General features: G+C 39.3%; 2 protein-coding genes across 6 annotated transcripts in view; both read left to right on the forward strand.

Moving 5' to 3' along the window:
- ZNF875 (zinc finger protein 875) overlaps nt 1-23326 on the forward strand; it is a 34702-nt gene extending 11376 nt beyond the window's left edge. For both annotated transcript variants that reach the window (XM_058279309.2, XM_058279308.2), the window contains exon 5: nt 18541-23326. In XM_058279309.2, the coding sequence (XP_058135292.1) occupies nt 18541-20216 (1676 nt within the window). In that variant the 3' untranslated portion in view covers nt 20217-23326. The remainder of the gene's footprint in view (nt 1-18540) is intronic.
- Nucleotides 23327-27126: 3800 nt separating this feature from the next.
- ZNF527 (zinc finger protein 527) overlaps nt 27127-27440 on the forward strand; it is a 35287-nt gene continuing 34973 nt past the window's right edge. For 3 of the 4 annotated variants that reach the window (XM_058279314.1, XM_058279315.1, XM_071209558.1), the window contains exon 1: nt 27127-27310. The gene's annotated coding sequence lies outside the window, so the exon portion shown is untranslated. The remainder of the gene's footprint in view (nt 27311-27440) is intronic. The other variant, XM_058279316.2, reaches the window with a different exon arrangement.

Below are 27440 nucleotides of genomic sequence, written 5' to 3' on the forward strand. Positions count from 1 at the left end.
TTTTAAAAAATTGCTTTTCCCACTTAGATCTTAAATCCCCCTGGAATTGAATTTGTGAGTGTTGGGAAACAGGGATCTATTTTTATATGTTTTGAAATGGATGCCTGACATCATTTATTAAGTAGTTTATTTTCCCCTATTTAAATGCCACCTCTCTCATATTTTGAGTTTCAGTGTATGTATAGATTAATTTCTTGACTCTCTTTTCTGTTCCATTGGTCTATTTACTTATCCCTGTACTATTATCACACAGTTTTAATTTATTATAGCTTTAAGAAGTCTTGACATCTGGTAGTTTAAATCTTTCCATACTTTTCCTTACAGTGTCTTTCTTTTTTAAAGATTTATTTATTTATTTTATTTCTCTCCCCATTCCTCCCCCCTCTCCCTTCCCCCCTACCCCCCCCCAAGTTGTCTGTTCTCTGTGTCTATCTGCTGCGTGTTCTTCTTTATCTGCTTCTGTTGTTGTCAGCAGCACGGGAATCTGTGTTTCTTCTTGTTGCATCGACCTTTTTGTGTCAGCTCTCCATGTATGTGGCACCATTTCTGGGCAGGCTAAACTTTCTTTCGCACTGGGTGGCTCTCCTTACAGGGCACACTCCTTGCACGTGGGACTCCCCTATGTGGGGGACACCCCTGCGTGGCACGGCACTCCTTGCGCGCATCAGCACTGTGCATGGGCCAGCTCCACACTGGTCAAGGAGGCCCAGGGTTTGAACCACGGACCTCCCATGTGGTAGACGAACACCCTAACCGCTGGGCCAAGTCTCCTTCCCCTTACAGTGTCTTTATTAGTTTTAGCCTTTAATGTTCCATAAACATTTTACAATCAGCTTGTTAGATTTCATAAAATATTCTGTCAGGATTTTGTAGTAATTGATTGCATTTATATATAAATTAATATATATATAAATTATATTATGTATATTAACAAATTAATTTAGAGATAATCAATATCTTATACAGTATTGTCTATTTATTAATAGGTGGTCTGTCTCCTTATATTTGTTTTCATTACTACCTTTTGCTAGATTTTATACTTTCTTTAAGTGCACATCTACCTTTATTTACAAGTATGTTAGTTTCCTATGGTCACCCTAACAAATTATCACAAACTAGGGAGCTGAAACCACCAGAAGTTTATTCTCTCACAGATTTGAGGCTAGGCTAGAAATTAAAAATCAAGGTATTGGCAGGGAACTGCTTCCACTGAAGGCTCTAGGGAAGAATCCATCTTTGCTTTTTCCAGCTTCAGGGGGGCATTTCTTGGCTTGTGGCAGCATAACTCCAATCTCTGCCTCCATCTCTACATGGCTGTCTTCGTCTGTGTCTGTGTCTCTTATAAGGGCAACTGTCATATTGGACATAGGGCCTACTCTAATCCAGTATGATTCCTTAACGTAAATAATTATATCTGCAAAGAACCCGTTTTCAAACAAGATAACATTCACAGATAGTGGGGGTTGGGGCTTGAACAAATTTTTGGGGGGAACACACAATTCAACCCACAACAATAGGCTTAGTATATTTTTTTATTTTGACACTTACGTTTTCATTTTTTTCCCCAAGCACTTGTTTTTTGTTTTGTTTTGTTTTAAATATATTTTTTATTTTTTAAAAGATACTTAGATAACATAATATGTTACATAAAAAAATATAAAGGATTCCCATATGCCTCTCCTTATACCTCCCACTTTCCCCCACATTAACTTCTTTGATTAGTGTGTTACATTCACTGAAATTGTTGAACACGTTTTAGAGCATTGCCACTAAGCATGGATTATTATTACATTGTAATTTACACTCTCTTCCACTCATTCTGTAGGTTATGGCAGGATATATAATGGCCTATATCTGTTGTTGCAATGTTATTCAGGACAATTCCAAGTCCCAGAAATGTCCTCATATTACACCTCTTTTTCCCTCTCCCTGCCTTCAGCACCTCCAATGCCACTGTCTGAAACTTATATTTTTAAAAACGAATATTTATCATTGTTTTTGTTGAAATATATAAATAAAATTCCTTTCATCCTATTGATCATACATCCAGAAGCATTGCTGGAAAGTTTTATTAATTCTAATGATTTGTTCTACAAAGATTCTTTTGATTTTCATATGTAGATAACTATTTCATCTGTTTATTAGTACCTTCTGTGTTTTTTTCTCTTTGCTCAATCTTGTCTTCAGAGGTTAATCTTACTAATCTTTTCAAAAGCAACTTCCTGGTCTTGTTGATCATGTCTATTGTATGTATTATAATACATCTGAACTTACTTTTATTGTTTCCTTTTTTTGGCCTATTTTGCTGTTCTTTAACTTTTTAAATATATATTTATTAGAGAAGTTGTGAATTTACAAAACAATCATACACATGTGTAGAATTCCCATATAGTACCCCTTCATCAACACACCAGATTATGAGATAATATCATGAGACTATTACCACTAACTATGGTCCATAGCATACATTTGGCATATTTCTTCCACACACCTCTATTATTAACAAAGTACATCTTTGGTATTGATCCAAGAATATTACAGTACTGCTGTTAATTATAGTCCATAGGTTACATTAACTGTATTTTTCCCATCCTTCTCCACATTCCCACCACTTTGCAGCAGTGATATACAACTTTTATTTATTTTTATTTTCTCTCCCCTATACCCCCCCCCTCCCATTTGCTCTCTGTGTCAATTCACTGTATGTTCTTCTTTGTCCACTTGCATTCTTGTCAGTGGCACTGGGAATCTGTGTCTCTCTTTGTTGAGGCATCTTGCTGGATCAGCTCTCCATGTGTGTGGCGCCACTCTTGGGCAGGCTGTGCTTTTTTCGCATGGGGCAGCTCTCCTTGAGGGGAACACACCTTGCACATGGGGCTCACCTGTGCAGGGGACACCCCTGCGTGGCATGGCACTCCTTGCGCACATCAGCACTGCGAGTGGGCCAGCTCACACAGGGTCAGGAGGCCCTGGGTTTGGACCCTGGATCTCCTATGTGGTAGGTGGATGATCTATCAGTTGAGCCAAATCCACTTCCCATGATGTACATCTTTTAGTTCACAGAAGAACATTCTTGCATTTGTACCATTAATCACAATTTTCATCCATCTCTGGGTTTGCTGTGTTATTCAGTTCCTAGATTATTCTCTAGCTTTCTTTCAATTGACACTTATATCTCTAGACTACCCTTTTCAGCCACAATCCCATTTATAAAGCAGCTGCTACTCACTACATTACCATCAATTCTGTCCATTTCCACACATTTACAGTCAAGTTAATTAAAACTTCTACATACATTAAGCATCAGTACTCCTTCACAACCCTCCTGTCTCCTAATAACCTATACTCTAGGTTTTAACTCCATGTGTTTATTCTTTGTATTTAGTTCATATTAGTGAAACCGTACAATATTTGTCTTTTTGTATCTGGCTTATTTCACTTAGCATAATGTCTTCAAGATTCATCCATGTTATCATATGTGTCCCAATTTCATTTTTTCTTACTGCAGCATAGTGTTCCATCATATGTATATACCATATTTTGTTTATCCCTTCATTGGTTGATGAACACTTGGGTTGTTTCTATCTTTTGGCAATTAGAAATAAATCCAGTATGAACATTGGTGTGGAGATGTCTGTTCGTGTCACAGTGTTCAGTTCTTCTGGATATATTCCTAGTAGAGGAATTTCTGGATCATATGGCAGTTCTGTATTTAGTTTCCTGAGGAACTGTCAGACTGTTTTCCAAGAGGCTGCACCATTTTTAAATTCCACAAATAGTGAAGGAGTGTTCCTATTTCTCCACATCTTCTTCAGCACTTATTTTCTGTTTTCTTAATAATGGCCATTCTATGTGATGTGAGTTGATATCTCATTATGGTTTTGATTTGCATTTCCCTAATAGTGATATTGAGCATTTTATTTCATGTGCTTTTTGGCCATTTGTATTTCCTCTTTGGAAAAATGTTTAAGTCTTTTGCCCATTTTTAAATTGGATGGCTTGCTCTTTTATTGTTGAGGTATTGAGCTCTTTATATAGAATAGAAAGCAAACCCTTATCGCATTTGTGGTTTCCAAATATTTTCTCCCATTGAGTGGGCTGCCTTTTCACTTCTTGATGAAGTCCTTTGAATCGCAAAAGTGTTTTAAGTTTGAGGAGGTCCCATTTATCCATGTTTTCTTTCATTGCTAGTGCTTTTGGTGTAAGGTTTAAGAATGTACCACCTACCACCAGGTCTTTAGAGATGTTTGCCTACATTTTCTTCTAGGAGCTTTATGGTCCTACCTTTTATGTTTAGATCTTTGATCTATTTTGAGTTAATTTTTGTATAAGGTGTGAGATAGGGGTCTTCTTTCTTTCTTTTGGCTATAGATATCCAGTTCTCCCAGCACCGTTTGTTGAATAGAACTGTTCTGCCCAAGCTAGGTGCGTTTGAAAGACTTGTCAAAAATCATTTAACCATAGATATGAGGGTCTGTTTCTGAACCATCAGTTCAGTTCCATTGGTCTATGTGTCTATCTTTATGCCAGTACCATCCTGTTTTTACTACTGTAGAAAGTAATATGATTTAAAATCTGGAAGAGAGTGTTCTCCAACTTCACTTTTCCTTTTTGAGATGTTCTGGTTATTTGGGACCCCTTACCCTTCCAAATAAATTTGATAATTGTGTTTCCCATTTGTTTAAAAAATACTGGTGGAATTTTTATCAGGATTGCACTGAATTTGTATATCAATTTGATTAGAATTGACATCTTAATGCTTTTTAGTCTTCCAATCCATGAGCATGGAATGTTCTTCCAATTATTTAGGTCTTTTTTGGTTTCTTTTAGCAATGTATTATAGTTTTCTGAATACAAGTGCTTTACATCCTTGGTTAAGGTTATTCCTAAATATTTGATTCTTTTAGTCACTATTACAAATGGAATTTTTTCCCCTGACTTCTCCTCAGATTGTGCATTACTAGTGCCTTTTAAAGTCTATTTCATCTGATATAAAAATAGCAAATCTGGCTTATTTTTGGTTACCACATGTGTGGACTATCTGTTTCCAGCCTTTCACTTTCAATCTTTGGTTTCCTTGCATCTAAAGTGAGTCTCTTGTAGACAGCAAATAGATGACTTATATTTTCTTATCTAGTTTCTGCCAGTCTGTTTCTTTTGATTGGGGAGTTTAATCCATGAATATTCAATGTTATTACTATAAAGGTATTTCTTTTTTCACCATTTTGACCTAGGGTTTTATCTGTCATATTTTTTTTTCACCACTCTTTTGGCACTTTTTGATACTTTTACTGATAAAATCTTCATTTATAGACTCTCTTCCATGCCTCTGTCCTTTGTCTTTTCTTTTTAGATTGTAGCACACTGTTTAGTATTTACTGCAAAGCTGGTCTCTTGGTTAGAAACTCTCTCAGTTTCTGTTTATTTGTGAATATTCTAAACTTGCCCTCATTTTTGAAAGACAGTCTTGCTGGATATAGGATTCTTGGCTGGAAGTTTTTCTCTTGCAGTATTTTAAATATACTACTATCTTCTTGTCCATGGTTTCTGAAGATAAATCTTAATTTCATTGGGTATCCCTTATATGTGATGCATTGCTTTTCTCTTGCTGCTCTCAGAATTCTCTCTTTGTCTTTGGCATTTGACATTCTGATTAGTATATGTCTTGGAGTTGGTCTATTGGATTTATTCAGATGGGAGTATGTTTTGCTTCTTGACATGTATATCTATGTCCCTCAATAGGGTTGGAACATTTTCTACTATTACTTCTTCAAATATTGCTTCTGCCCCTCTTCCCTTCTCTTCTCATTCTGGGACACCCATGACATGTGTGTTTGCATGTCTCTTGTTTTCATTTAGTTCCCTGATACCTTGTTCAATTTTTTCCATTCATTTCTTCTTCATCTGTTCTTTTGTATGCTCACTTTTGGTGGCCATATCTCAAGTTCACCAATCCTTTCTTCTGCCTCCTCAAATCTGCAGTTATATGACTTTGTGTATTTTTTATTTCATTTATTGTGCCTTTTATTCCCATAAGATCTGCTATTTTTCTACATATGCTTTCAAATTCTTCTTTGTCTTCACCCAGTGTCTTCTTAATAGCCTTAATCTCTTTAGCCAGCTCATTGAATTTATTAATGAGATTTGTTTGAACATCTGTGATTAGTTGTCTCAACTCCTTTATGTCATCAGGAGGCTTATCTTGTTCCTTTAACTGGGCTATATCTACCTGTTTCCTGTTATGGATTGTAACTTTGTTTTTGTTGGTGTCTTGTCATCTGGCTTACTAGATGTATTTATTCCGGGTGTAGTTTCTCTCTTTAGTTTAGGGCTTTCTATCTCTTTCTCCCTTGCTGGTTGTATAGTAGGAGCCAAGGATGTAGTTGGTGCTGTAAGCTGTGGTGGTTGAAGCTGCTCACATTGCCCCAGGGACTGATGAAGCTTCTCACACCTTTCTGCTTTGCCAGGGGTAGGGACAGAGCCATAGCCATGTGTAGTAATCCAAGTCATGCAGGCCAAGACCATCTATAGTTGCCCAGAGAGACTGATGAAGCTTCACACCTCTTCCTCCCCTGCCTGGGGCAGGGATGGAGCTGCAGGTGTGGGTAGCAATCTATGTTGTGCAGGTCCAAAATGACTGCACTTGCCCGGTAGACTTACATAGCCCCACCCCCTCATCCTCTCCAGGTCAGGGGTGGGGATAAACCCTCTGGACTGCCCAACAATCTAATTTGTGCAGGCCAAATGCATCTGCAGTTGCCCTGAGCAGCTGAGGGAGTAATGTCTCTTCTGCCCTTTAGAGGGTGGGAACAGAAACACCGATGCCCACCAGTTCAGTCCATGTGGGCTGAAAGTGCTTGCTGTTGCCCAGAGAGGCTGAGGAAATACCAGCCCCCTCCTATCCTATTGGGCAGTGGAGATGGATCTAAATGCACCCAATAGTTCAGTCTGTGTAGGCCGAGAGTACCTGCCATTGTCTGGGGAGGCTGAGGATACACCAGTTCCCTTCTATTCTATTGGGGGATGGTGGTGGATTCATAGGTACCCAGCAATCCAGGTCATGAGGCAAAAAGTACCTGCCATTGCCTGGAAAGGCTGTGGAAACATAGCTCCCCTTCTACCTTACTTGGGGGGGCCAAGGATGGAGCTATAGGTGTCTGATTATTCAGTCTGTATGGGCTGAAAGCACCTGCAGTTATCCAGAGAGGCTGAGGAAACACAGCTCCCACTTATCCTATTGGGGGTCAGGGATGGAGCTACAAGTGCCTGAGTATCTAGTCTGTGTGGGCTGAAAGCATCTGTAGTTTCTCAGAGAGTCTGAAGAAACCTAGCCCCCTCCTAGCCTAAGGGTTGGAGGGGTGGAGATGGAACTGAAGGCACTCAGCAAACTAGTTTGTGTGGGCTGAAAGTCCTAGCAGTTGCCTGGAAAGGCTGAAGAAACACAGCTCCTTTCCTATCTTATTGAGGTTCAGGGATGGAACCCTAGGTGTCTGACTATTTAGTCTGTGCCATCTGAATATACCTGCAGTTAACCTGGAGAAGCTGGTGTAGGTCCCACCAGCTTCCTCCCTCCCAGAGGTGGGGCTGGAGCCTAGTCTAGGGCTGCAGTCTGATCTGGGTGGAAAGAAGGTGGTCCCTACTGTCAGTGTGATTTTCAATCAGCCTGGCTTCCCCTCATGCTGGGGGCAGAGTCAAAATGGTAGCTACTGGCCTCTCTCCAACTTAGGTTCAAACTTTAGCTGTTCTTAGAGTTATACTTCAGCCAGCCAAATTCACTAATCAGTACCTGAAGGTGGTGCCCAACCATCTCTTCCTCCCCTATTTTTGAGAAATGGAACTTCCAGTTCCAGCCATGGAATATCTCCCAAGGTTGCTTGCACCACCAATGGAATAAGGGCACCTGCCTCCACAGCTTGGAGTGCTCTACTCACAAATCTTCTCTGCAGATGGGGAGTCTCCTCCTGTTCTTTCAAGGATGTTCCAGGATGCTCTTCTGGAAGCCCCAAACAGGTGCTTTAGATAGCTCTGAGTGATACTAACTGCCCTGTAGCATGAGCTGACTCTTGGGCTTCTTACTGTGCCACCATCTTGCTGGTTCTCCTGTCCTCCTCTATTTTTTTTAAAGATTTATTTATTTATTTATTTATTCATTCATGCATGCATTCATTTATTATTTATTTATTTATTTCTCTCCCCTTCCCCCCACCCCGGTTGTCTATTCTCTGTGTCTATTTGCTGCGTCTTCTTAGTCCGCGGCTTGGGAATCTGTGTTTCTTTTTGTTGCGTCATCTTGTGTCAGCTCTCCGTGTGTGCAGCGCCATTCCTGGGCAGGCTGCACTTTCTTTCGTGCTGGGTGGCTCTCCTTAAGGGGCACACTCCTTGCATGTGGGGGCTCCCCTACTTGGGGGACACCCCTGCATGGCAGGGCACTCCTTGTGCACATCAGCACTGCACATGGGCCTGCTCCACATGGGTCAAGGAGGCCCCAGGTTTGAACCGTGGACCTCCCATGTGGTAGACGGATGCCCTAACCACTGGGCCAAGTCCGCCGCCCTGCCTCTATTTCTTGAAAGAGTTAAAATTGGTATTATTTCTTACTGAAATGTTTGATAGAATTTACCAGTGTAATTCTTACTCCTGTCTGTTGAAGTTATTTCGGATATAAACTCTCCCCAAGCTTTTGGTTGCCTTCAGATATTTTTCAGTGCCTTTAAATTATTTGTTGTGTTTTTTCAGTTTTATAATTGTTTACTCTAAGGGGTTTGTGTGATCATTTCACTTCTGCCTTTTTCAGAAGTGGGCTTCACTTGATATTTGGAAATTACTTCAAAATTACTGAAAGTTTGCAAAAACAAAAACAGTACAGAGAAACTTGCATATCCGTTACACATATAAACCTATTAATATTTTACCCAATTTGCTTTATCATTGGCTCTTATGTTCTCTTGCACACACATTCTTTCCTTCCTCCTCTCCCTCACAATATTTATCATTATATGTGTGTGTGTGTATTCAGATGTGGGTGTATGTTAAATTTGTGTCTATTCTCATAAAACAACAGTACAGTTGTCTGTACTATAAGACTTAACTTTGTAAACTTAGCTTTGATACAATAATTTTATCTAATATCTACCATTAATACTCAAAATTTGGCAATAGAGTTTTTTTTTCCTCTCAAAAATATGATCCAGTTCAAACTCAGGTAATGTATTTGCATGTCTTGTCTATATAATACCTTTAATATAGATGATTTCAATAACCTTTCCTTCTTCTAATGACATTGACGTATTAGAAGAATTCCACAGCCCGCTTTTTTTTTAATCAGCTTCATTGAGGTATATTTACCTACTGCAAGTATAATTCAATTATGTTTAGTAAATTTATCGAGTTATATGATATCTCCATCCACCTTTATAGCATTTCCATCACTCTAAAAATTTGTATTCAACCACCTTTCCCATCCCAGCCCATGAAACCACTGATCTGCTTACTGACTCTGGACATTTGGTGTTCTTGGACATTTCATATAAATGGCATCCTAAAATATATAGTCTTTTGCATCTGGCTTCTTTCATTTAGCATAATATTTTTGAGGTTCATTCATTTCATGGCATATTTTAGTTTGCTAGGCTTCCAAAAGCAGATACCTAAAATGAGTTGGCTTTTAACTCATTTTAAATGAGTTTATTCGCTTATAATTTGAGGCTGTGAGAATGTCCAAATCAAGGCATCTCCAAGGCAATACTTTCTTCCTGAAGACCGGCTGCTAGTGATCCTCAGGTCCTTGCCACCTGGCATGGTGGCATCTGCTTGTCTCTCCTTTCTCTTCTCTTCAGGGTTTTGTTGTTTTCAACTTCTTGCTTCTGTGGCTCTCTCTGTCTGAACTTCATTCTCTTATAAAGGACTCCAGTAAGAGGATTAAGACCTACCCTGAATGAGGTGGGTCACATCTTAAGTTAAGATCCTACTCACCAAAAGATCCTACTTAAAATGGATCCACACCCACAGGAATGGAATACCTTTAAGAACATACTTTTCTTGGGTACATACAGCTTCAAACCATCATACAGAATATATCAGTAATTCACTTTTTATTGGTGTATAGTATTTTATTGTTTATATATAAACATATTGTTTATCCATTCACCAGTTGATGGGCATTTGGATTGTTGTCTACTATTTCCCTCTTATGAATAATGCTGTAATGAACATTCACGTACCACACTTGGTGTGTACATATGATTTAATTTCTTTTAGGTAGGTAACTTAAAGTGGATAACTGGTTTGTATGGTGTGTTTATGTGTAACTTTTTAAGAAATTGCCAAACTATTTTTGGCAATATTTTACAAAGTAGCTGTACCATATTATACTCCTAATATAAATGTATTAGGGTTTGAGTTTTTCCCTGTCATTGTCAAAATTTGGCACTGTCTCTAACTGGTTATAGGCATTCTATTGGGTGTGTAGTGGTATTTCATTGTGTTGGTTGCTTTTTTTCCTATCCCAGTTGTCATATCACTAGTTTATTCCTTTTTTTTTAATTAGGGAAGATGTGGGCTTAGAGAATAATCATTAATAAAATACAAAATTCCCATATACTACCACCTTATTATTTTTTTGTTACTGAATCAATCCCATTACTAGTAATTGGTTTGTTAAGATCGTCTATTTCTTGAGTCAGTGTAGGTAATTTATGGTGTTTCTAAGAATTTGTTCATTTCCTTTAGTTTTACCTAATTTGTTGGCATACAGTTGTTCCTACTATTCTCTTATAGTCCTTTTTATTTCAGCAGAGTTGGTAGTTATGCCATTTCTGATTTTTGTTATTTTCGTCCTCTCTCTTTTTTCCTTTATTAGTCTTGCTAAAGGTTTGTCAAAATTTTTTTAAATTCCCACCCCCCTGGCTTGCGGGGTTTTTTTGTGTGCTCTCTGCTCTCTGTGTCCATTCGCTGTGCATTCTTCTGTGTCTGTATTTATTTTCTTTATTTCCACTCCCCCCCTTGCGGCTTGCTTGCTGTCTGCTCTCTGTGTCCATCACTGTGCTCTTCTGCATTTTTTTTTTTTCTTGTCTCCCTTTTTGTTGTTTCACCTTGCTGAGTCAGCTCTCCGTGGTGCTTGTGGGCCAGGTGGCACTCTGTGGCACTTGCAGTAAGCCTGCCTTCACAAGGAGGCCCAGGGACACAAACCCAGGGCTTCCTATATGGTAGACTGGAGCCCAACTGATTGAGTCACAGCACTTCCCAGGTGTGTCAATTTTATTGATATTTTCAAAGAACCAACTTTTGGTTTTGTTGATTCTATTTTTTTCCCTCTATTTCATTTATCTCTACTGTAATCTTTCTTATTTCCTTCCTTCTGCTTGCTTTGGGTTTAGTTTGTTCTTCTTTTTCTAGTTCTTCCAGTTTGGAGGTTAGCTCTCTGATTTGAAGTCTTTCTTCTTTTTTACTATAAGCATTTAGAGCTATAAATAAACTGCCTTTGCTGCTTACCATAGGTTTTGGTATTTTCATTTTCATTTGGCTCAAGATATTTCCTAATTTCTTAAGATCTCCTCTTTAACCCACTGGTTGTTAAGAGTGTGTTGTTTCCACATAATTGTGATTTTTCCATTTTTTCTTGATACGGATTCCTAGCTTCTTTCCAGGGTGGTTGGACAGGTTACATTAAAGAGAATAAATTCAATATATCTGTATTTATTGAGACTTATTTTGTGACCTAAGGTATTGCCTGTCTTGGAGAATGATAGTGTACTCAAGAAGAATATGCATTCTTTTTTGTTGGGTGAATGTTCCATATATATGGAACGTCTAGTTTGTTTAGAGTATCATTCAAGTCATGTATTTCCTTACTGATCTTCTCACTAGATGTTTTATCCATGATTGAAAGTGTTGTATTAAAGTCTCCTGCTATTAATGTAGAAACACTAATTTCCCCCTTTCTATCTATCAGTATTTGCTTCGTATATTTTGAGGCTCTGCTCTTAGGTGCATAAATAATGATTACAGCTTGTTGAATTGACCTGTTTATCAGTATATAATGACTATTCTTGTTCCTTGTACCTATTTTTTACTTAAAGTCTATTTAGGTGATATTAGTATAGCTACCACAGCTCTCTTTTGGACTACTTTCCTGGTACATTTTTTCCATTCTTTCACTTTCAACCTACTTGTGTCTTTGAATTTAAGATGCATCTCTGATAGATAGCATATAGTTGGGTCATGCGTTTTTTAATCAATTCTGCCAATCTCTGCCTTTTGACTGGAGAGTTTAATCTATTTACATTTAAAGTCACTCCTGATAATACAGGACTTTCTTCTGCCATTTTGTTGTTTAGTCTTAGTAAGTCTTATGCCTTTTTTGTCTCTCAATGCCTATTTATATTTATTTGATTTTTTTGTATTGTACCTTATTGAGTGCCTTCTCTTTTCTATATGGATATTTTTTTCATATAATTTCCTTGTGATCACTATAGGATTAAAATTTAACATCATAAATATATCATATTTGGTTTGATACCAACTTGACTTTAATAGTCATATATACTTGTATATACATATAATTTTCCTATACCCCTCCGTCCCTCTACCTTTTTCTGTAGTTGTTACCCCTTATATTTTTGTACATTGTATGTCCAAAATCATAGATTTATTGCTAGTTTTTTGTATTTGGCTTTTAGCACCTATATAGCAAGTAAGAAATGGAGTTATATAGCAGACAATGCAATATAATACTGACATTTATAATTACCCAAATGGTTACCTTTACCTGGGAATATTCTTTATTCTGCTTTGAACCACTGTCTAGTGTCCTTTACTGTGCAGTCTGAAGAACTCCTTTAAGCATTGCTTGTAGAGTAGCAGGTCTAGTGGTAATGACTCCCTAACCTTTTGTTTATTTGGGGATGTCATAATCTCTCCCTCATTTTTGAAGGAAAGTCTTGTCAGGTATAAAATTCTTTGTGGACAGTTGTTTTCTTTCAGTACTTTTAAGTATTTCAACCACTGCCTTCTTGCCTCCATGATTTCTGATGAGAAATGGGCACTCAATCTAATTGGGACTCCCTTGTACATAACATGTTGAGTTTCTCTTGCAGCTTTCAGAACTCTGTCCTCATCCTTTGCATTCCGTAGTGTGATCAGTAAATGATGGGGTGGACTTTTCTTCATGTTTATCCTTTTTGGTATTCTCTGGGCTTCTTAGATGTGCAAATGCACGACCTTTGCTAAGTTTGAGAAGTTCTCTGTCATTATTCCTTTGAATAGTCCTTCACCCCTTTCTTTCTTCTCCTTCTGGGATTCCCATAATGCATATATTGGTACATTTGATGGTGTCCCAGAGGAATCTTAAGCTATTCTTGCTGTTTAAAAAAGATTTATTTATTTATTTACACATACCTCTGCCCCCCTCCCCCATCCTGTTGTCTGTGCTCTGTGTCCATTTGCTGTGTGTTCTTCTATGTCTGCTTGTCTTCTCTTTAGATGGCACTGGGAACCAATCCTGGGACCTTCTGGAGTGGGAAAGGGGTGCTAAATCTTTTGTGCCATCTCAGCTCCCTGGTCTGTTGCTTCTCTTATTGTCTCTACTCTGTGTATCTTTTTGTTCCATCATCTTGCTGCATGAGCTCTATGCTTGGGCCAGCTTGCTGTGCGGGCCAGCTCACCTTCACCAGGAGGCCCCGGGTATTGAACCCTGGACCTTCCATATGGTAGATGGGAGCCCAATTGCTTGAGCCACATCCACTTCTCTATTTTTGCTTTTTACAATTTTTGTTTTTTTCTGCTTCTCAGCCTTACTCATTTCAATTATCTTGTCTTTCTGTTTGCTGATTCTTTCTTCTGTCAGCTCCAGTCTGCTTTTGAAACCCTCCAGGCAGCTTTTCATTTCGGTTATTATGATCTTCAACTCCAGTAGTTCTGTTTGGCTCCTTTTTAAAATTTCTATCTCTTTACTAAGATTCTCATATTGCTTATTTACTGTTTTCCTGTTATCATTTAGTTCTTTGTCCGTATTTTCCTTCATATCCTTGAGCATTTTTAAGACGATTTTTTTTTTAAGTCTGTTTTTGTTATGTCCTCATTCTAATCTTCATTGTCTATGTTTTCTGGATTTTTATCCTCTTCCTTTGAATGGGCCACCATTTCCTATTTCATTGTTTGTCTTGTACTCTTTTGTTGCACACTATACATTTTAATATTTTAAAATGTTAATTCTGGGATTTATTCTCTGTGATGTCTGTTTCTTGATTTTGTTACCAGCTGATGATAGGACAGAGAGTTTCTTAGTTTCAGCCCTCCTATGAGGAAAATTTGCCTAAGGCAAATGCAGAGTGAGGGTTCTCCCTGTCTTTTCTGGGCCTGTGTCTTGTCCTGAGCCTTGCTTGTTAGTTGTTTTGGAGATTTCCTCCTGTTTACAAGAATTTGACTGCCCCCTCTATTTCCCAGGATACAGACCTCCCTCTCTCAGGTGTTTAAAGCAAGTTAGCCTTTGCCCCAGGCTATCCTCCTTTATAGTCTTTATACTCCTTTCTTTCTCTCTAGCTGCTTTCACCTAGAGGGCAAATTCTGGGAGGGGGGTACACCAGGTCACACCAAAGTCAATCTTTCCCAGCCAAAACAGGGCCAGGGACCCATGAATGGGGTGCAGATTGGCTTGAAACTGCCCCAAGTAGGGGATCAGGAAGGTCACCAGGAGCTTTCTTGACCTGCCCAGTAAAGGCAGTCCTTCAACTAACTGTATCCCGTAACCCTGAGGAAGCAGGGAGTTTTCAAGTCCTCCTCCCCACTGCCTTTGTCCAGGTCAGGGTTGGAACAATGGCTGACCTCAGAGCTGGGCACCCAGTGATTTGAAGTTGCTAATCAATAGTTATGATCAGTGATTGGCCATGCCCACCACTGGTCTTAGAGGAGAGAATTTTTATGTCCCTTTCTGTCAATAGAAGCTAGCCAGGAGCTGGACCCCACAGAAGCCTGCTGTGAAAATGGGGAGATGTGGGCTGGTAACCACTCCATGGAGAGAGCAATTTACTGGTTTTTATCATAATTTACTAGCTCTTCCTCCCACTCTTCCTTGGTTGCTGAACAGTGTTCTTTTGGCCTCCACAGGTTCAAGATAATTGTTTCAGACTGTTCCTTCCTGTGTAATAGTTGTTCTGATGGAAGGACTGAATTATATAACTTCCTACTCTGCTATCGTCCCACAGTCCTCTCCCTCACTGTGATTTTAATTTGCATTTTCCTGTTGGGTGATGATGTTGATCTTGTTATATGCTTATTAACAATTTACATATATTCCTCTCCTTCTCTTATTCTACTTCTTCTATCCTCTTCTGCTATTCTGGAGAATATTGCATATTCACTAGGAAAGAATGTGCATTCTGCAGTCATTGGATGAATTGTTCTCCACATGTTAGTTTGGTCAAATTGGTTGAGTGTTATTCAAGTCTTTTATGTCTGGTGATTTTTTTGTCTAGGTTTTCTCTCTTCTATTAAGAATGGAATTTTGAAATTTCCCAATTGTTGAATTATCTATTTCTTCTTTCAGTTCTGTAAGTTTTTGCTTTGAGTATTTTGGGGCTCTATTTTTACTTGTATATACTTTCATAATTGTAACATCATCTGATGTATTGCCCCTTTTGTCCTTATGAAATGTTCCTTTTTTCTAATTCTCCTTGTCTTGACATCTATTTTATCTAATATTAATATAGGTATTTCAGTTCTCTTATGATAATTGTTTGCATGGCAAATCTCTTTCTATCCTTTTACTTTCAACCTATTTGTGTTTTTGGATCTAAAATGTTTTTATTGTAAACAGTCCATTGTTGGTTGGATATAGATTTTTTCAATCCAGTCTGACAGTTTTTGCCTTTTGATTGGAGTATTCAGTTTGTTCATATTTAATTTAATTATTGATATGGTTGGCTTTAAGTCTGCCATTTTGCTATTTTTTTTTGTATGTCACGTATCTTTTTATTCCTTTGTCCTCCTTTACTGCCCTTTTTTGATTGATGAATATATAAGTGTACCTTTAATTCCTCTCACTTTTTAAACTTTTTTTAGTTATTTCTTAATGATGCTCTATGAATTAGAATATACATCTTAATTTATCACAATCTACTGCCATTTAATACTAACTTAATTCCAGTAAAAACTGATACATATTAGAGCTAACAATTTTTGTAATAGCAATTGCTTTTTACAATCTTCAAGGGAAATTAAGAGAAATATAGATTTATATAACATTTTATATTTACTCACATAATTATCATTATCAGTGCTCTTCATTTCATCCTATGGATTTGAGTTTGTGTTTGGCATCATTTCTTTTTCAGCCTCAAGGACTTACTTTAGCATTCCTTGTAAGACATCTTTACTAGCACATAATCTTAGTAATTGTTAATCTGGGAAAGTAAATTTTAATTTTGAAGGATAATTTTGCAAGAATAGAATTCTTTAATAGTTTTTTCTCTTCTAGTCCTTTGAATATGTTATTCCACACCCTTCTGACCTCCATTATCTGATGAGAAGTCAGCATTAATTATAGGTGTTTTTCCTACTATACATGTTAAGTCATTTTTCTGTTGCTGCTTTCAAGATTTTTTCTTTGTCCTTTTTTCCCAACAGTTTAACTACAGTGTTCTAATTGGGGATGTCTTTATGTTTATCTTGCTTGGGGTTTCTTGGGCTTGTTGGATCTGTAGCTTAATATTTTTCATAAAATTTGTGAAGTTTTGGCCATTATTTCTCCAGATTTTTTTCCTGTTATTTTCTTGCTTGTCTTTTCCTTATTGAGTTTCCATTACACATAGGTTGGATTGCCTGATGGTCCCCAGGTATCTATGGCTTTGTTTGTTTTTCATCAACCTTTTTTCACTCTCTTGTTTAGTTTGGGTAACGATGTTTATCTATATCTAAGTTCACTGGTTCTGTATCAAACTTGTGCTGTTGTCTCTCTCAAGTAACTTTGTAATTTCAGTTATTTTACTTTTTAATTCCAGACTTTCTTTTTGGTTCTTTTTAATAGCTTTAGTTTTTTTATTGGAATTTTCTGTTGTTAAGTCTTTATTATCAAAATTTCCTTTAATATTTACACAGTTTCCTTTTGTTCTTTAAACTTATTTATATTATCAGTTTTGAAGTTTTTTTCCCCCTATATCATTATCTGAGATTATTCAGAGACCGTTTCTTTTGACTGAATTTTTTTCCTGAGAATGAGTCACCCTTTCCTGTTCTTTGATAACTGGACATTTTCGGTATTATATGGTAGCACCTCTAATTTCTGATTGTATTTCCTGCCTTATGATAGTTTTTAGTGCTCTTTGCTTATTTAATAATTTTTTTGGACTAAATCTGTGGAATATCTCTCCTATATGGAGATGATGTTTCTGTTCAGTTTATTTCATTTTTTTTGTTTATTTTTAATCCTGGGTTCTGAGATGTCAGCACTGTGCCTGCATAGCTTAGTGGTCTGCAGTGATTTGCCATAGGTTGTGTTCAAAGACCTAGAGCCAGTAAGGCTTCCTATCTCTGCCAGTAGATTATGGGTCTGGGAACACATTAAAAATTCAGGCAGTTTTCAAGTCTCTCCTGGCTTTTACTTTCCATTGGACCTTCTTGTTTTACCTCTGTACCTGGGAGCTACCTCCTTGTCAGGCAGGGATCTATGTATAGCATGGGCCCCCTCCAGTCTTTCCTGCTTGTACCCATAGCATTCCGTCACCCAGGGTTATATGGAAGGCTTATCAAGCCGCTCTCTGGTTGTCTTATTTCTGGGGTCTTCATGCTATATTTCTGGCCATTTCACCAGTCTGTTTCTTGTTCCATACAAGACTGTATCCAGATTAGCAGAGTTGCTGGCCATCCTTGTTTGTTTACTACTGAGGTTACTACTTTTATGGACAATACTGGACTTGATTTTTACTGTCCACTTAAATCAAGTGAGTCTCTTCTAGCAGCAGCAAAATTGATGGTTTCATGCCTTGTGCTGGTATTAACTACCATGCCAACCAGACTAGAGGGTAGCAGAAGCTCCACACAATGCCGCAGACTTCTGTTATTCTTGCGTGAATCTCAGCATTTTTCATTAATAAATACTTCTTAACTTAGTGTATGGTTTTGGTTGATTTGGTAGGTCCCCTGAAAATTTTTGGTCTGCCGGATAATGTGAAAACAAATCTTTAGTATGGGTTTTCTGCATTGCAATAGAATAGTGCCTGACAATTTATTTCTATAAAGGGCGAAATGATAAATATTTTAAGCATTCCAGGCCACATGAAGTCTGTCACATATTCTTTTTTTTAAAACTTTACAGCCCTTTAAAAATCATTTTGTATGGCTGCCTCACAGAAAGAGGTCACAGGCTAGATTTCATCCATCATGTGAGTTTGCTGACTCCTAGAGTAGAAAACGTAATGTGCAAAGCAAAATGTCTCAGGACAGATGTCTTGGTAGAAGACAGGGATGTGTCTTATTAAAATATGGTAAAATGGCCTAGGTAATCCTACATGTGACTACTCTGACTGGAAAACTTTCTTCCTTCATTAGGATCAAAGCAAGACATTCAGTCGTGTCCCTCCTGCCCACTGGTATTCTCCAGTCAGCAAGCCCTCAGCCAACATGTGTGGCTCAGTCATCTCCCTCAGATATTTTCAAGTTTATGTGCAGAAAATCATCTCTATCCAGGAAAGCAGTACCCAGGAGATCAGAAGCAGCAGCAGAAACTTCCCTTTGATAAAAGCTGCTCAAGTGACAAAGCAGAAGTTCAAGAGAGAGAAGACTCCAAACCCTTGTTTGGGAGAATAAGCATCAGCACTTCAAAGGCATTCTCCAGCCCACTTGTGGAACAGCCAGTAAGGTCCAAGGAAGACAACACAGTGATGGACATAGGTCCCAGCCCAGAACAGAGGACACACCTTAAAGAAACAGACAAAGTATTTAATGATTTAGAAATATCAGGATTTGGAGCAATCAAATGTACAGATTTTGGTTTTGGCTGTATCAAGAAGTCAAACCTACTAAGCCTTCAGAAGACAAACATAGCAGAGAGCTCTTATATGTATAGTGAGTGGGGAGAAGGTTTTAACAGCATGTCAATCCTCATAAAAAACCGGAGGACACAATCTGAGGAAAAGCCTTATGTGTGCAGGGAATGTGGGCGGGGCTTTAATTGGAAATCAAACCTCATCACACACCAGAGGACACACTCAGGGGAGAAACCTTATGTGTGTAAGGAGTGTGGACGAGGCTTTACTTGGAAGTCAAACCTCTTCACACATCAGAGGATACACTCAGGGGTCAAACCTTATATATGTAAGGAATGTGGACAGAGCTTTAGCCTGAAGTCAAATCTCATCACACACCAGAGGGCACACTCTGGAGAGAAGCCTTTTGTTTGCAGAGAATGTGGGCATGGCTTTCGCCAGAATTCACACCTCATCAGACATCTGAGGACACATTCAGGAGAGAAGCCTTATGTTTGCAGGGAGTGTGAGCAAGGGTTTAGCCAGAAGTCACACCTCATCAGACACCTAAGGACACACACGGGAGAGAAGCCTTATGTATGCCCAGAATGTGGGCGTCATTTTAGCTGGAAATCAAACCTCAAGACACACCAGAGGACACACTCAGGGATTAAGCCATATATGTGCCTGGAGTGTGGGCAGTGCTTTAGTCTGAAGTCAAATCTCAACAAACACCAGAGGTCACACTCAGGGGAGAAGCCATTTATCTGTAGGGAGTGTGGGCGAGGCTTTACCCGGAAATCAACCCTCATCACACACCAGAGAACACACTCAGGAGAGAAACCATTTGTATGCAGGGAGTGTGGGCGAGGCTTTAATGATAAGTCAACCCTCATCTCACACCAGAGGACACACTCAGGGGAAAAGCCTTTCATATGCAGGCAGTGTGGTAGGAGGTTTAGTCAGAAGCCAAACCTATTCAGGCACAAGAGGGCACACTCAGGTGATATGCCCTTTGTCTGCAGGGAGTGTGGACAAGGCTTTTGTGATAAGTTAACTCTCATTACACACCAGAGGGCACATTCAGGAGGTAAGCCTCATGTGTGCAGGGAGTGTGGGCAAGGTTTTAGTCGTCAGTCACACCTCATCAGACACCAGAGAACACACTCTGGGGAGAAGCCTTATATTTGTAGAAAGTGTGGGAGAGGCTTTAGTCGGAAGTCAAACCTCATCAGACATCAGAGGACACACTCAGGATAGAAACCTTTGTGAAAGATAGAGTGAAGTTTTTAGCCGGGAGTCACATTTCATCAGACACCAGAGGACATACATAGGGCAGAAAGTCTTTTCAGAATCAGGCTGTAGCTTTAGTAATAAGTCAGCCATTGCCAGATACCAAACCAGAGGCATCTTATGTGTGACAGGAGTGTGTGTGCATGAAGCTGTAGCAGAAAGAGTCAGGATCTACATTTTACCTGAAGGGGCATCACTGGCAAATTTCCAGAAACTCTGGCTTCCCCTCACTGGTATGGTGTGTTGTGTAAGGTTATTCAGGTAACTTGATGGAGGGAGTACTTTTAAAGAGGTTGAAATTAGGGAACAGAGGTGAATCATTTCCCATGTCGATTTAAACACTCCTTCCAATGAGAGTCCAACAGTGAGCCCCTGATACTAATGACTATGCTTGTGAGCCTATACACCTGAAACAAGAACAAGGCCTAGAGCAGCACTGTGCCTAGGAGTTCCCTCCTGACAGCTTCCATGTTACTCAAATGTGGCCAGTCTCGAAGCCAAACTCAGCATGTAAACGCACTGCCTTCCCCCCAGCGTGGGACATGACACCCGGGGATGAGCCTCCCTGGCACCGAGGGATCACTACCAAGTACCAGCTGATGACGTAACTAGAAAATGACCTTGAATTGGAGGTTTAACGTGGACCAGCAGAATATCCCTGTCTACATATAATAACAGGAGTTGGAAATGCTTTTTGACCTAAATTAAGGGGGAAATGGAAAGGACAAATGAGTTTATATGGCTGTGAGTCTCTAAAAAATAGTCTGGAGGTTGTCAGAAGGATTGCCCTTATACACACCTGAGCAGAGTTCAGAGACAGATAAAGTGGATACAACCCCAGGTATTGGTTCTTTTGAGGGCTAAAGAGACCCACAGGTTTTATGGCCAAGGCAGATGGAGCTCACTGTCATGTCAGTTGGCCCTTCTTTGGAGTTGGTGTTTCTGTGTGATGGAGCTGGACTCAGATGTGAGCTTTTCACAAGCCTTTCCTGTTACTTTACTGGAATTGTAGTTGGTGCTGGGGTTTAAGATATATCTAGGGGATCTGAATCTCTGGACTGACAATGTGATGGCCAGGCCCTGAATCTCAACAGACTTCAGCTCCTACACTCTGGTTTATTGGACTTACCCCACTCAGCTAACATGGAGTTGAAGAATGTAAACCACCACACCATGGAGCCTAGAGTGCCTACAACTGAAAGCAGGAGGATTGCATCCAGTATCCATGTGGAATCTAAGCCCCCTCTTGACATAGATGTGGAATGGACACAACTAATCCAAGGCCCACAGGAAGGAGGAATACAGTAAGGGTTAGAGTGGACTTACTGATATTCCATTCATGAACTATTGTGGTTGGTGATCGAGAAAATGTAGCATTGGTGTGGAAAGGGTGGCCATGGTGGCTGTTGGGTGCAGGGAATAGGAGGAGGAGATCAGATGTGGAGGTATTTTCAGGACGTGGTGTTGTCCTGGGTGGGTGCTGCAGGGACAATTACCAGATATTGTAGATCCTCCCATGGCCCACTGGATGGAACGTGGGAGAGTGTGGGCTATGGTGTGGACCATTGACCATGGGATGCAGCGATGCCCAGAGATATACTCACCAGGTGCAATGGATGTGTCATGATGATGGGGGAGAGTGTTGCTGTGGGGGGAGTGGTGGGGTGGGGGCGGTGGGGGTGAATGGGGACCTCATTTTTTGACTGTAATATTTTTAAAAAATGAATAAAAAAATAAACACTCCTTCCATAGTAATCTATATATGGTAGAAATGACTGCTATAACTGGTCTCTTGATGTCTGTCTCACCTTCTATGTGAGAAAGACTCTTGGCAAAAACCCCATATGAGTCATCAGGGTCCCCTAAGGGAGAGTTTGGGGAATGGTGAATTAATGGGGACAGGGATAATGCAAAAATAGACTGATTTTTTTTTAATGCAGAGGGCCGATAGGGGAGAAATACTGAAATGTCCTAGCTCTAAATTTGGGGAAGAAGTATCCATCTTTTGAAATAACCTAGCTTTGCTTGCTTCTTGGGCCTCACTCCTCTTCCCAGGTTGAATCATAATGAAGATATTTTTTTATTGATTGTTGTATTTGGACTAGAAATATGTTATGTGCTTTTATAAAGAAAACATATGCACACATGCAGAAATAGAAAATGAAATCACACAGCATTCCAGAGGTAATTTATTTGGCTTGAATTTGTCCAACCACTAAAATATATCATGTCTCTGACTGGGAATTCTCTCTTTGAAAACAGCAACATCCCACATATTAATTTATAAATCCTGAGTCAAATCTCAGTTTTTTTAATGGAACTTAACTGATTCTGAATTTTGTTTGAAAAATAAAATTTTCAAGAATGGGCAGGAAAATATAGAAATTTTCTAGTAACATCTGTCTTTTTGTCCTGATAAAGGCATTTAGAATAATAGTTCTTAGAACAGGGTTCTAAACCAGTTTTGGTTCCACGAACCCCTTTGACAGGTGAGATGGATACTACTGTAATTTATTGCATATATTCATAAGTGAAGGAAATGCTAGATTTCAGAGGTCAGAGAAAATAAAGATGATAAGTTGATTTTTATCAATTCAAGCTCACAGACCCCCTGAGATCTGGGGATCTGTGGACCCCTGGTTAAGAACCCTTGTCTTAGCACCATATAACAAACAGAAAACAAACCCATCTATAAATGAGCATTTAGAATGTGATCAATCAGCATTCCAAATTAGTGTGAAATTTGTAAATAAATGTGTGTACCTCTATATTAATGATAGTATACAAAATTAAGCCATGTTTGTTAATTTTTGATATTTTTCTGTATATTTACCTTATTATTCTGCTGTTTTGTATTAATGGTCTCTTCATTTTTATTATTTATTAATTTTAATATATGACTAAAATGTAAAATTAGATTTCTGATGTAAATACAGATATAATTAATAGAACAAACACTGATATATCTACCCCAGCAGAAGAAATAAGCCTTATTTTTAAAACTTGATATTTCCGGTTCTGTAAACAGTATAATAAATAAATTTTCAATGTTAGAAAATATAACTACAACCAAGAAATCAAGGATTTTAATTCATTCTCAATTCAGATACGAACTCACTGCTTTCAAGTAAGAAATAACTAAGGTACATAATACTTTACCAAACACACAGACAGACAGACAGACAGATTTTCAAACTTATTTGGGATACTGAGAACCGTGAAGTCATGGGGGCTGCAGTGGTTTGAAGCTCTATGTACCCCCAGAAAAACATGTTCTTAAATCCAATTCCATTCCTATGGATGTACACCCATTGTTAAGTAAGACCTTTCAGTGAGGTTACTTCAGTTAAGGTGTATCCCACTTCAGTCAGGATGGGTTTTAATCCTATTACTGGAGTTTATAAGAGAATGAAATTCTGACACAGAAAAAGCTATTGAAGCAAGAAGCTGAAAGAAACCTGGAAGAGAAGGGAGAGACCAGCAGATTATGCTATGTGCCTTGCCATGTGACAGAGAAGCCAAGGATCACCAGCAGCCAGTCTTCAGGAAGAAAGCATTGCCTTAATGGTGCCTTGATTTGGACATTTTCCTAGCTTCAAACTCAGGAGCTAATCCCTTGTTTAACCCAACCCATTTCATCGTATTTGCCTTGGTAACCTAGGAAACAAAAATGGACAATTATTGGTTCATCACAAAATATTCATATTAAATAATAACAAAGATTGAGAAAATTTACATTTTCTATAAAAATTACAACAAAATGATAAATTATGAGTTCATCCAAAGAACTATTTATTAAACTAGATATGATAAGCTGTATTAGCCAAAGAAGTGCTAATGCAAAATCCCAGAAATCTGTTGGTTTTTATAAAGGGTATTTATTTGGAAGAAAGGTTTACAGTTATAAGGCCCTAAAGAGTCCAACTCAAGGTTCCATAAGAGGTACTTTCTCACCAAAGTCAGTTGCCACATGTTGAAGTAAGATGGCGGACTGATCTCTCCTTGCTTCTTCCTCTTAAAGCTCTGTGGGCCCAGCTTCTTCCCATCTCAGCTGTAGGCTGACATAGGATTTGTTTCTGGCCTTCCTCAGCTTAGCTGCTCTGTTTCCTTTTGCTGCAAACTATTAGGCAAACGGCTCATCTCTCTTCCTGGGGCTGCAGGATCAAGGTTCTCTTCTCTGCCGTGTCTATGGAGCTCCCTTTCTTGCTGTGCTTTCTTCTGTGTCTTATTGAGTGAGTCCTCATTTATATCAGCTCACCAAGCGGGTGGGGACTTAACCTGAATTACATCCTACTGACTTGGTCAAATCAAAACCCTAATCTTAACATAATTTAATCAAAGACTTCTCAGTTGAATCTAATACAATCAAAGGGTATCACACCCAGAGGAATAGACCAGTTTATAAACATAATCTCTCTTTTTGGAATTCATAAATAATCTCAAACTGCACATAAGCTATTTCATAATTTATATTTCTTTGCTGTCAATAAAATACCGTTATTATATATATCCCATTTTTATCATCTAATAGAATTTTCTCACAAGGAAGTAGTATATTATTAGTTTGTGGTAGGAAAACTTGGAAAATTATAGCAATTAACCTATTGCCCAGAAAATTTTAAAAGGATCATTTCCTGGTTATTCCCCTGTCATGTTTTAGCTCCAAGAGCACCCTTCTCCATTCTATAATGTTAGGGATAAGACTCTGTCAAAGGTATATCTAAGAATCCCTTGCCACCTGGCTTCCTGTTAGAGTTTGCCAATGGAAAGCACTTAAGAGAGATATTTAATTAATTTCCTGTAATCAAATCTCCTCTACTAGAAAATCCTAGTGTGGTTCCGTTTTCTTGATTTGTCCCTTATGGCCAAGTCCAGTGACTATTTGCTTTCAACAGTGGAACCACTTAGTTGGCAAACTTTGAGGATCACTGTCATACTCCAATGTCTTCATTTACCTTGGCTACTATAACAAAATACCACAGAACTAGTTGGATTAAACAACAGGAATTTATTGTCTCATAGTTTCAGAGGCTGTAAATCCAAAATCCAGCTGTTAGCAGGATCAAACTTTCTCTGAAGTCTGTAGTATTTTAAATGGTGGTAGCTTGCTGGCAACCAATCTTACTCTCCATCACGTGACAATCTGTCTTTTGACTCCTCCTCTGGCTTCTATTGACTGTTTCTGAATTTCCTCTCCTTACAAATACTTCAGTCATATCGGATTAAGGCCCATCCTTAATCTGGCCTCATCCAAATAGGATCTTCAGAGATCTATTTATAAATGAGTTCAAGCCTACAAGACTGGGGATTAGGACTTGAACATGTCTGTGGGGAACATGAATCAAATTACACATCTATGGGAATGATGCACTCAAATCAGTGTTGGACTTGGTGGTCTGAAATGGGAAAAATAAAGGACACAAAGCCTTCCTTACAGATCAATTATCAACATAAAAAGAAACACTCATACACCACCCAAAGTCTCTTTGAAGGTATGCCTTGCCAGTCAAGAATGAAATACCTCAAATTTCTAGCACCTTGGTGTGAATGTTGAAGATGATTTCTAATCTGTCTGGTATTCAAGTACAGGGAAGTCATGTTTTATGTATTTGTCAAGTACCAAACCACAGTGATCATCTAAAAACTCTTAACTCATAAGTTTCCCCAATAAAACAACTCAACTTTAAATGACAAAAGATTGTTTGTAAAGCCTTAAAAAAAATTACTTGCTTGCTTCTGAAAGTGACAGTGCCCAGTTCCACAGAGTAAATAACAAAAGTAGCCAGACTCCTTTTGTCTAAGATTTTCTGGCTTTAGAGATTAGTGAGTTCTCTGAGGGGAGGGAACAGGAGGATACATCTCCCAAGGCTGGATTCCCATATCCAGAACTTCTCCTTGCTTTCACAAATCACCTACTTACTAGAATCCTGACTTGGGTATACCTTCCAGACCTAAATATACATTCTGCAGTAGGGTCTGGGGATGGGAAAGAATGCTGCTTTGTTTGGAACTTTCATTTAGGGTAGGGGTTCTTAACCTTTTTTGTTCCATGGACCCCCTTGCCAGTCAGGTAAAAACACAGATCCCGAACTAAGTCCACACTATACTATGTATTATTTAATAAATATATCACACCGCACCAACACATCCCTACAAGAATAATGTTGGTTTTTTGTTTTTTGTTTCTTTATTTCAATTCAAGCCCACGGACACCTTGCTAAGTAAGAAATCCTGATTTAGGGATTCACACTCTTGTCATTCTTGTCCTCCTAACTGTGGGCGGTTTTCTTGAAGGGAGCCCCTAATTAAAGTTGCAAAGTGAATGGTGGAAACAGCTGCATGAGGAACCCCAGGGCTAACAGCTACCAAAGTATGAAGACATTTGATGCAAATGAGCTTTCTGTACAAATGGAATCTGTGCCTGGCATCATGTGATGCAAGGAGAACAGTTATCAAAATCAGCCAGTCTTTCTCACACACCTGTCATCATCCTCACATTCTTAGCGTAATACACCCACAACCTATCACAAAAGAATCACAATCACAAGGACGTGACTGAAATAACGAAGGTCGCCGCACTGACAGACACTGTCACTCCCATGATGCAGAAGTACAAAAGTGTACAGCGAGTCACACATGAAACCCCCTCCCCACAAGGGTTCAATCTCAGTAAGGCAGGCGCACAGCTTCACTCACAGTCGCTCACGGTCCTTGACTGTCCAGGGTCGCGCAGGGTGCCAAAGCCCCCCCCTACCGCCCAGCTGACTTCGGCAGCCAGCAGTTACCCTGGCCGCCCGCTGCGCAGGCGCATAGCGGAAGCAGGACGCGCCGCCCTTTGGGAAATGTAGTTCAGCAGAGACCAGCGCAAAGCATTCTGGGGCTTGTGGTTCGCGAGTTCTGAAGGGACTACAGTGTCTCTTGCCCAGGTCCCGGGCGCTGGATGCGTCTCCCGCCGAGGTTGGGGACCCGCGCGTCGCAGGCCCGGTCTCACGGGGGTTCTGGGAGCGACGTCGTGGGTCTGGGGTCGCGGGGTCCGAATCCCGTGCCGCTGGCGCGGGGAGGTGAGTTGGACCGGGCCGCGGGCGAAAACTAGAAACCAGGGCTGGCTTCAGGGCCGACGGGCAGGGACTCCGCGGCCGCTGCCAAGGAGACTGTGTGTCTGAGTATCACCGTGTAGTAGGGTTCAGCATA

The sequence above is a fragment of the Dasypus novemcinctus genome, chromosome 18, assembly GCF_030445035.2.
Source record: "Dasypus novemcinctus isolate mDasNov1 chromosome 18, mDasNov1.1.hap2, whole genome shotgun sequence".
Lineage (NCBI taxonomy): Eukaryota > Metazoa > Chordata > Mammalia > Cingulata > Dasypodidae > Dasypus > Dasypus novemcinctus.